Source organism: Acanthopagrus latus, chromosome 9 (genome assembly GCF_904848185.1).
Source record: "Acanthopagrus latus isolate v.2019 chromosome 9, fAcaLat1.1, whole genome shotgun sequence".
Classification (NCBI taxonomy): domain Eukaryota; kingdom Metazoa; phylum Chordata; class Actinopteri; order Spariformes; family Sparidae; genus Acanthopagrus; species Acanthopagrus latus.
In genome coordinates this window covers 1,169,878-1,181,315 of record NC_051047.1, presented here as the reverse complement: position 1 = coordinate 1,181,315, position 11,438 = coordinate 1,169,878, and the positions used below count along the sequence as shown (strand labels likewise).

Here is an 11,438-nt window from a genome sequence, read left to right as displayed (position 1 = left end):
TGCCAGATTTTTCAGCACAGCCATATAGATGGAATAGCAGGTGAGGATGGAGCATGTATTCATACAAAACTGATTCATTATTATTCCATGTTGTTTTGCTGGTTTTAGTTTGTTAGAAGTTAGAAGTTATGTTAACTTTTTGGATTTTTGGCCCAAAAGTTACTTCAAAGTGAAAAAGCTGTATGTTAAAGCCATCTCTCTATATTATTGAAAATGGATGTCAAGGATGTTATATCAGGGCTATAGCTACACTGAATTCACTGCAATGTCCAGTCTGTTTAATACAGATTAATTATATGTAAAGGGCTGATATAAATGTGAGTCCATATTTTTCAGTGGGAGTGTAGTGGGAAAAAGGTGAAAAAACATAAACAAAAACAAAAAACTATAGGGACACCCTTTACAGGAAAATAAGTCTGATGAAATTTTCAATTACGATGTACCATACATGCCATTAGCAATAACATACTCTACCTAGAGTATCATATCATAAATTATGGTTATGTAATCATACTTGCAGTTGTCTGTAATTATATAATGTACTATGCAATGCAATAAATAGTATTTAGCCTAATTAATGAATATATTCATTATCAAATTTGCCTAATCAGGCAATTATTTTTCAATTAAAGAGTAAGCTGTTGACAGAGGATAGTGAAAAATGACAATCATAGATCATCAGACAAATTCCCAAACCTCAACCCTCTCTGTTAAATATGAAACAGAAATTAGCAGCAAACCCTTGAAACCAACCACCTACATGTTAGTTTTGTTTGAAAATGTATTCAAATGACTATCAAAAAAGGGTGCTTAATGTTTTTCTCTTTAAGTTCTAGTTATTTTTTCAGTCAACCAACTAACTGGAATAATTGATTAACTGTCCCATTAATAGGTTCTGTATGTCAAGCTTGGGCGCCAAAAAAACAAAAAAAAAAAGCTTAAAAACACAAATTACTTAGCAGTTTGACATTAGTAGACACTCTTCATTAACACTCTTCCTCGCTTGCGGATGGGAACGCCACTGTTTTATCCAATGAAAAAGTCCGGACAAAACTGCGGTTTTAGAAAAGCCTTTACGGTGCCGCTCCGCCATATTGGCTCTTTGGTCGCTACAGAGAATCCTGGGTAACGGCTTTGCGCCAACATGGAGGGAAGCGGAGCAGTTTCATAAGCACCGTGTAGGAGGAGCTTATTTTTCTGGGAGCTCCGTGGGGCTAAACATCCAGGCACACGGGTGACAGAGGTAGGAGAAAACAGAAACCGCCGGCTGGAAAGTGTCGTCGAGCCGAGAAGAAAGAAGAGAGTGAAGCCTGAAGACATAAACCCGACCGCCAGTCTGCGACAGAAGGACTGTGTGTGTGTGTGTGTGTGTGTGTGTGTGTGTGTGTGTGTGTGTGTGTGTGTATCCCTGAGACCACGAAAGTGTAACCCGTGGCTGGTCGGGAAGTGAAGATCACTGTAACCCACCTGGATCAGTGCTGTTAGCCGTACACTGTCCACTGGATCTGTTCGGGCATTTCTCCCTCTATAAGCACAGCTTTAAAAGCAGTGTAGTAGTCGAAGCTGATCACCAGAGGAGACACGGCAGCGGAAAACTTTACTATCATGTCTGTTAAGCCACCACGTATGTTTTGCTTTTGGAGACAGGAGTAACGATAAATTAACGATACCGGAAAGCGGTGGGAAAGGCGGGGTGGAACCGGTGAACTCCAAATTGGATTATTGTTGAGCTCCCACTGTGCCGAATCACCCACAGCGACGCAGCGGTTTTGGGGGGTGGGGGGGCGGGGTGCGGGGAGGTCGACGAAGGAGGCAACAACTGGAATTTAGAAACCTCTTTTTGAAACTCTTGACTGACCCGCCCGCTGCCGACGATACGACTGGTGTTTTGTCAGTTATTTCTGTCAGACAGTCAGCTGCTTGTGGCCTTCCTCTCCCTCTCTTGGGAGCATAGTCTGGGTTTGGGACGCATATTTTGGGGATCGTTCTTCCCCAGCCGTGATCGGACTATGGCGGACGACGACATTCTCTTTGAAGATGTGTACGAGCTCTGTGAGGTCATTGGCAAGTAAGTGTTGCATTACTGATGTATTTCACTGTTCTTCAGGTTAATGTTTCTCACCGGAGCTTTCCAATTAGCTCCTCATGATATCCTGAGGGTATGGCACGCGCTTCAATGCACACGGACACTCGCACGCCGCAAAAGCGTGGTAATATTTTTGCGGAAGCCAGTGGTGTGCCCGTGTACACTATAGCCTAATTGAATGTGTAGTGGCCTAAATCTGAGTTTATGCTATTGTATATCTCGTGGCAACACTATTTTCTCTTCTTTTTTACAGCATAAACTCGGGCCTATCCCATAGCAGTTCAATACAGGTTTATTGTTGCCTTTTTGAAGGCATGACGCCACAGTCTTTACATTCCCAGTCTTGCAGCTGTGGCAGTATCTGCCATCCTCCTTCGTGGTTTTACAGTTGCCCTGGCATACAGAACTTGGCATGAAACCCTGTACTTTGACCTAGTGGCAGTTGGCAATAGATTAAAGGAAAGGGCAACAGACCATTGTGAATCATGTACCCTGAACATCTGGTCATCGTTAGTGACTGAAGGTCTCATCCAGGCTACTTAACAATAATCACTGCAACGATAGTTGAAGGTAAATTATAATCAAGTTTTTGGAGGAAAAAGAAAAAAAAATGAGAACCCCATAATAAAGTAAATGCAGATATTAAATGAAAATGATGATGATTAAAATGTGCATTGCATCCTAAATGGATGTTAAAGCTGCAGTATAAATAAACATAACATACTGAGTAAGAAGGCTTCTGTGAACTCCCTTCAGGATAATAGTTTTCTGCAGAATGTGACAGGGGAATTATACTGTGATTGCTACAATTACCTTCATGTTGTAATCCTGCTAAGGAAATTAACAAAGTTTGGTATATCATTAACATTTACCCATATAATTGTACTATTGCAACTGAGTAGAATGTTTTGACAGACAAGTAGACAGGGCTGTGAATGTTCCCATACGGTTAACACGGACTAAAATGGCAGCAAGATCCGCACATTCATAAAGATCTTTCCTTTATTTCTGATGACCCAGCTTCTCCCAGCTTAAGCCTTTAAGGCAGGAACACACCGGCCCAACCTTTGGCGTCTGAAGCATTTGGGGAGACTCGGATGAGGTCGGGATCAAATATGTTTGGTGTGTTCAGCTGCAATGGAAGCTTTCGGAGCCCCACAGAAGTTGTCTGCTCTGATTCAACATGCAAAGTCTGAGGAGGTTGGCTATCAGCCATCTGAGCCATAGGATTCTCTAATTGGTGGTGTGCTAGCAAATCAGCGCGGTGTGTGGGAGGGGTGGAATACTGTGTGCGCTTTGTTTTTCTATGCACTCCATTCTGTCATTTCTTGTATTCATGTTTTGTAGTTCTGGCACAAGACTAGCTGTTATGTCCGTTCAGGACAAATTAATCTGTGTTCATTTGGTAATGCCTCGCTGCATGTTTAGTATGCAGCTGTTTTTGTCTGAAATAGTTAAGTTTCGTTTTGATCAAAAGTAAAGAGTTCCATGCGTAAACCTCTCGTCCAGCGTCTTTTTTATAGACTAGTGCCACCCACTTATTGCATCTCCTGTAAGCGCAGAATGTACGCGCTACTGTGGAGCTGGCACCATGTCGAAGCAGTGTGTTCAATGCAACTTTTCTGCCGAACGGGTCAGACAAGAGGCAACAGAGTGGTCGAATAAACGCAGTTGGCTGTTGGTTTGAGTCTGGGTGGTGTGTAGGGGCCTTGATACTCTTTGCTCTGCTTAAAGGGAAACTCTCGCAAAGCAAAAGCAACTGAGGCTTTATTTGTGACTGAATATGAGTCAGAACTGTGTGCAAAAGCAAGCTAATTTTCAAGGAGTGCATAGGGCACTGGCACGCTAGCATCAAAAATCTCTATTTTTAAAACACTAAGAAGGCTTGACACAACATGAAACTTAGCTCGTAGTATCATGGCAGACAAAAGATGTCGATCCCAGAGTGCAGCCTAACAGGAAGGCTTGAGGAGCGGTCCGCTATTACTCCCCTGCCTGTTAGGTCACACTTGGGGATCAACACTTTTTGGCGGCGCATCACTTTAATGACTGTAGTACCTGCACCACACCTGGAACTTTCCAACTTGATATTGCACAGGTTCATTGAATAAAGTGGGGAACGTAAGAACCGAGGCCAATGGAGACAGTCACTTTGTTTTGATTTTCATCCAAGACAGTCTAAGGAGTGGAGAAAATCTGTTTGTTGGGAAACTGTTTCTGTTTCAATACATGAATAATGGACTGTCATCCACACTGCTAGTCTTGAAAGAAGCACTTCTTTGGGCGTACAAACAGATGCTTCATGTGAATCAGGAAATTGGCAAGCCTAACAGACAGTCATAGTAGGCTGACTGGTTATGGGACCTTCTGTGGTGTCACAGAGATGGGTGACTGTTTGACAGGGCGATAAGACCTGCACCGCACAGTACATGTCAAGGCAAGCCTCAAAGTGGTGTGTGCCCTTCTTATCCTACACAGTCCCTAGGAGCTTTTTCTCTCTCAAATAAACACACACAAGGATTTAGTTAAAGGAATTCTCCTGTTCTATTAACCCTGTGTTTTCATGTAGAATGTAAAAATACAATAATTACCATTTTGAATATGTGTTCAACCATGGTTCCTGTGGGACAGATTGCCTGTGATGTACAGTCTGCAAAAGAGGAAAAAGGTCTTTTATCAGCTGACATGCTGTTCCCTGTGTGCAGAGCTGCAGCAGTCACAGTTACTTTTTAAGACTGCACTGTTACATCAATTGGAGTTTTGATCCTGAAAGAGACTGGAATAACGAGTGGAAAACCCAACCAAATGACAAAACTGCAGCCAGGATAAGGCCTAAAAAAAAATTTTGTTTGGTTCCGGTTTCCGACCGACCCTGTCAATTTATGTGCGACCCAAATTATTTTATGAGCTTGATACGGTTATGAGACGGTTCAACACCCACACCTTTTCTGCAGTTTTCCCCCAGTTTCTCACTACAGTCGCTCAGTCCCCCCCTCCCCTTTGCTGCTTCAAACATGACACCGGCTTTGGGTCTGTGTTAGATTTATTGTTCAGCTCGTGTTGACGAGGCAGGAACTAGCTAGGTTCATAGACACCAGGAGGGCATGTGAGCGGAGCAGAGCGCGGAGCAAACGAAATATAGTCAGAGCGCAGAACGGGTTTTAATCCAAAGGCCAGAATGATGGTTCTGTTTCGCTCCAGTTCCGTTCGGATACCGCTGGCAGTACAAGGCCAGCGGTATCCGAACGGAACTGGAGCGAAACAGAACCATCATTCTGGCCTTTGGATTAAAACCCGTTCTGCGCTCCAGTTCCGTTCGGATACCGCTGGCAGTACAAGGCCATCCACTGGCTCAAACAGACAGAACACAGAAAGAGGAAGAGGTGACAACCTAAAACAATCTACTGTTCTTTACAAACTGAAAAGGGTTTCAATCAACAGGCTCTCTCCAGCAACAAAGCCGCTGCACGTCAGTTTAGGCCACATCAGGCAGTGTGTCCCAGGCTAATTCCGTGGAAAACGTCAGGAATTACTCCCTCTTTTAAATTTGAGAGAGTGTGGAGTATAACTTTGAGCGATGGAGCAAAGGAGCGAACACCCATGTAAGCGGGGAGCGGAGATTCTCGCTGCTTAGCTCCGCTCACATGCTCTGGACACCGGCATGGATCCACAAAGACACCTCAATGAGTGAGACATAAGTTAATGTCTCATTTACACATTCACACTCGTACAGATATATACAGGAAAGAGATAGGAAACAAAAACGTCTGTAGCATTCTCTGAAGATTATAAACGTCAGCTACTCCTTATATGTTCAGTACACAGGTCGGCACCAAACCGGTTATTATGTTTTTATGTGTTTACAGCTGCCAATGTATGTAACACTGTTACTGTGATGATACATGACAGTTAAATATTGAATCTGTGTATAATAACTAAATCCTGACATGTAACTGTGATTTTTGATAATTTAAGTACTAATAATAACAATCATGACAAAAAGTCTGCAGATCAAGATAAGAAGCTGCAACTGGCAGTGAGCTGCTCTCTTTTCTGTTGGCAGTGAAGTGATAAACTCCATGACAGAACATTATAGAATATGATGATGTATACAACAACATTTAATGGTAAAATAAAAGTAAAGCTGCAGTAGGCTTCTATCATAAATATGCACCATATATAGTTTATTATTATTATTATTATGATTATTATTAATAATAATTATTGTTATTAATTATTATTATTATTATTATTATTCTTAATATTCTTGACTTTGAATGGGAGCAGCTGTAACACTGCAATTTCTCAGCATAGGGGCACAAAAAGATATTTGCACCGGGGCCTATCACCATGATGTTACACTACAGGCTGTTCCTAACGCTTTTCCTGGCATTTGGCCGAAGAAACATTCCTGAAACTCTTTTCAGGTGTTGCTTTCAATGGATTCTGAATGTAATGTGTTCAACCAAATAGTTGAGTAATGAGTGGCACATAATGTGGGGAAGCACCTTTTTGTTTGTTTCCTTTTGAGTTATTTTGTCATTGGGACAAGTAAAGTTTCCATACACTTGCCCTACAACAACATATTCAGCCCTGACATACTGTGAACTGTGCTGTGGAAAGTAGTGTTGTGATGTCTGTTCTCTGAGCGTCCCATCATTTCAGTTGGATATATGTAGGTGTTATGGCTCTATGGAAAACGAGACTCACTAGGGCTGGGCGAAATGGCCTAAAAATGAATGAATGAAAAAAAATGAATCTCTGATTTTTTCACACCACACTTGATTTACGATTTTAAACGTTTTTTTCCTTCTCAAGAACAAACCTCAGATTAAAAATTAATTATCAAAAGCATTGTATTTATTTTAATGCTTTTATAAAAACAGATCAGTTTTCATATTGGTATTAATAAAGAGTGAACAGACTTTGCAGCTGACCGTGGTTTGTTCGAGGTCCGACGTCATAAAACCAAGCTACTAACAAGACAGGAATGAGCTCTTGGCTTGCTGCCATGTTGTGTTTGTTTCTCTGTGTAAAGTAAATGTGGGGGGACGAACTACGAGAGCCCATGAGGAGTGGTGGCAGAGCAAATTAAAGAGAAAATTGATTTAGTTTTTTTTAAATTGTCCTATACCACAAACTTGCATTAAAGCGATAGATCGTAGGTCAGAGATAGGTCATCAGTGTTTCCCACAGTATTTTCTGAGACTGGGGGGGCAGTTTGGGTTATCATACTGTGATATTTATACTTATGTCATAGGCTACTTAGGGAATTTCATTTTTTTCTCTGGTTATAATGCTCTCATTATATATAGATCTAAGTGACCATTTTAACCATTTCTTCTAGCTAATTATCAAGCTAAATATCCAACATGCTAGTTAACGTCAAAGACTGCAGTGGAAGACAATGGTAAAATATTTACTTTCTCTAACACTGGATTTATTTATGCCAACGGTTTTACATGAGATTGGATTTTTTGTGAATATACAATAACAAACTAGATGTTTCTGATACTCTTCAACTCACCGTAACAGTCATATGTGACATTTTTGTCATTTTGTAACTAACTCATGGCTGCTTTGGAGCAGCACACAGACCCACCATCTGTCACCGTGTGTGCGTGTTTGTGTGTGTGCAAGGGCATGAAGCACACTGCTCCAGGTTCGAAAACAACTTAATATATATATTTTTTTCGCTAATACAGCCTTGAATTAGTAGTTCTAAAGTCATTAAAAGTAATGGAAGTAAAAAAAAAAAAGAGACTGGCTGAAACGTCGGTATGCACTGGAAAGGCAGAAATATTTTTTCACATTCCATATTTAGACTATGGCGGGCACCACAGTCTTGTCAATGTATAGGACACTGAATTTTTAAGGTGTGGCGGCTTTTATTTTGCCGTGGTGGTGCTCCACAGTCAATTACATGTAGGGGAAACCCTGGTCAGGTGGTTAAATTTCGCTTTTTCTCTGGACCCTGTTCACAGCAGTACAGAGCAGAGCGTCTGGGCTGGAGCGGCTCTCTACTTCTCCAAACTGAGGCTGTACTGATTGGTGATTACGGTAGGGAACAGATCGACTATAGATATGTACTTTATATGACCTCACTTCAAAAAACACTAACTATCCCTTAAATCGCTTGCCGATTTATCGCACAGCCCTTGGACCCACCCTGTAAGTAAGTCCATATGTGAGTGCTAACCTTGGTCAAAAGCTGTTTGTGTTCCGCTAGGGCCGAACGATATGGACAAAATTTCATATCTCGATATTCATGCCAGATATCTTGATATCGATATGATACAATATGACTACGGTTCGGTGAAAACCAAGCATTTTTCAGAAAAATAAAGAGATTATTTTAAGCCATATACAAATGGTTGATAGAGAAATCATTACCAAATTATCACAAACTCTCTACAGAGACAAATATATTTGAAGTAACAACAGTAAAGGGAGGGAGAAGGGGCGCCGCATAGCTCGGTCGGTAGCGCGCGCGACCCATGTGCCGAGGCTCTGCAGCGGACCCGGGTTCGACTCCCGGCCCGGGTCCCTTTGCTGCGTGTCACTCCCCATCTCTTTCCCTGTTTCCTGTCCAACTCTTCAGCTGTACTGTCAAATAAAGCTGGAAAAGGCCAAAAAAATACTTTAAAAAAAAAAAAAAGGGAGGGAGAAGATCAAACAAACTATGTGCATTTTTACAAGATGAACGATGACATCCTAATCTGGAGTGAATGAGTGAAAGTGAAGATCGAGACTCAGCAGCTTCAGGTTATCGGTAAAGTACCAGTGGAATCTAGAGAGAAGTCAGAGAATTAACGGATCAAGAGAGTAAACGGCAGAGCGGCCGCGGTGTCGCTCCTGCTGCCCCAGCCAGCCCCCAACACACCGGCCTGCCGCCTGCACAGCCGCTCGGGAGGGGAGAGACCCCGGCGCTGCTGCAGAGGAGCCGTGGACTGTGATGACTCTGAGCAGCAGAGAATTACAATATAATATATTTCTCATCTTTCCCCTGATGATCTGGATAAGTCGCTAAATTTGTTACTAGTCACTTTTTTAGAAATAAAGTCACTAAGAGGGTCTGAAAAGTCTCTAAATCTAGCGAGAAAGTTGCCAAGTTGGAAACACTGTGTGTGTGTGTGTGTGTGTGTGTGTGTACGTGTGTGCGTCTCCGTCTCCCTCACGCCCACCCTCGTATGTTTGTCATTGGTTGGCTTCAGCTGTCGGTCCACAGCAAGCATGAAATGAGGTTTGTAGTTGGCTGGCCTTAGCGGTGCATTCAAGGGCAATCGTAAAAATGATGTTTGTTGTGACTGCCAGAGCTGTACATGCAGGGTGAGCGGGGAAATCTATATCGTTTATATCGTTTCTTTTTCAATATTAATATCTTGAATGTTCATATCTAGATATAGGTACGATAACGATATATCGTTCAGCCCTATCCTCCACATGCACTTGTGTGTGTTGTGTACATCTGCCTTGCTGTCAGATTGATCTTGCCTACTGCTACTGTGTCCTGAGGCACAGAAACAAGAAGATGGGTGAGGGTGGGGGAAAGATGGAAATGTTATGACCAAGAAGACAAGACTAAAGAGAGTAAATCTGGAATGGAGGATGAGAGAGAAAGGGGGGTTGCATTTGGATTGGATATGAGATTTGTGTGGGAGCAGGAGAGGTCAGAGTCACAGCAGAGAGAAGCAGTCCATTTGTTTGACTCACACATTAAGAGACATCCCGTGCCTTCAGGCCATGCTCTTTTCTAGTTCATCCTTGGAAAAAAGTTGTGTGTGTGCCTGTGTTTCTCACAGTACAGGCATGTAACACAGCCCTAAGCATTAAGGAATGGACTGAAACAAAGATGTTGTTTTCCTTTGTTTTCCATAATCCTTGCAACTCTTAACTGTAATGCAGTTAACACTTGGTTACAATTAAAGTTGATTAAAGTTATGGTGTCATATTTATGATATCAGTGTGCAGACTACATTAGAAGTGTGGAAATTTGTCGATTATGAGATGCATCATGACATGGATGTAGAAGATTCAAACATCGATGCAGAGACGGAGCATAGTCGAGAGTCTGCAGCTTATGCTGATTGTTGATTGTCCGGCCTTAGCCACACAATAAAGTTATGTTGTGATGTTGCTTCCATGCTTTGAATTCTGGGCGGACATTAGGCTGACTATACTTATGTAGGAGGTATGTCGAAGGGAGACAGAGATCAATCTGTGAATGATTTAAAAAAAAAAAAAAAAGACTTGTTGAGTATGTTTTTAGATGGACATCTCGGGGCACGTGTCAGATTTTATGAACTTGCTGGGAACCACAAACTGGACGAGACCCATGTTGAATGTGACTTCTGCCTCACAATGATTACCTATCACGTCCGCCATTTTCACCTGAAGCTAACTTCTGCAGGCATAAATAATTGCTGTCACAGTAAGCCCAGCTAATCATCCAAGATTTGAGGTGCTGTCAGCTTTGACATCCAACCTTAAGAGAGGTGTGTGCAGCAGAGTCAGTAAATGCCTTATCTTAAAGCTACTATTTGAAAACAATATAATTGTGGTGTTTCCCACAGAATCAGACTTTAATTGTGGCGGTGGCTGTCCAGCCATAAAGCATGTCCAGCGCAATCGCGACTTCCTCCGAGTGAGTAGGCTAACTTTCAGTTTAGCGCTGAGCTAACTTGGATGGGAACAAAATGTAAACTTTCACAAAGTTAGCTTGTTAGCAGTGATTCGCATGATGAATTAATAACACAGCTTGGCCACGACAAAAACTGTCTCTTTGTTGGGGCTTGAGCCGTCTTCTTTGCAGAGGTAGTTTCGGTCAAGCCAACTGTGTTTAATAGTCCTCTTGCTCTTCTTCGTTGGTTTAACTGGCGGACTAAAACCCACACCGCCATCAACTGTATCAGAATTTCTGTAATGTTTATGTTTTGAAAAGATGCAGGTTTTATTTTGAAGACTGCTGTAGTGTGATATGTTGGAAGGACTTTCGAAATAAAAGGGGAATTTAAATGAAAACTCATAATATAGTTTGTTGAAAGTATAGAGAAACGGAGAGAGGTTGTGCAGCATACCATAATGTCTGTCATCTCCTCTGTTAATGGAGCCAAAAATGGGAGTTAGTTAGTTAGTGACCAGTTGAATGGATCAATGTCCTCCCTCTTTCCCTGTCCTCCATATTTGGACTCACTGTTGTTTAACAATGGATATTGTCCTAAAACATACATCGCAGCTTACTTAATTATGCATAATAAAGACTCTGCTGAGGTTTTGTGTATTTATTTGTAGATGCTTGTACACATTTGCTCTTGATAAAATGTGTAAAACACTGACCCATATCTGGACAGGC

The 11,438-nt window shown here is 41.9% G+C and overlaps 1 protein-coding gene across 14 annotated transcripts in view; it reads left to right on the top strand.

The window, feature by feature from the left end:
- The first annotated feature begins 1,164 nt into the window (after positions 1 to 1,164).
- Positions 1,165 to 11,438, top strand: part of caska (calcium/calmodulin-dependent serine protein kinase a) — a 181,271-nt gene continuing 170,997 nt past the window's right edge. For 4 of the 14 annotated variants that reach the window (XM_037110252.1, XM_037110247.1, XM_037110244.1 and 1 more), the window contains exon 1: positions 1,176 to 2,068. In XM_037110252.1, coding sequence (XP_036966147.1) covers positions 2,010 to 2,068 — 59 coding nt within the window. In that variant the 5' untranslated portion in view covers positions 1,176 to 2,009. Of the gene's footprint in view, positions 2,069 to 11,438 lie in introns of all 14 variants that reach the window. The other 10 variants (XM_037110242.1, XM_037110254.1, XM_037110251.1 and 7 more) reach the window with 7 other exon arrangements.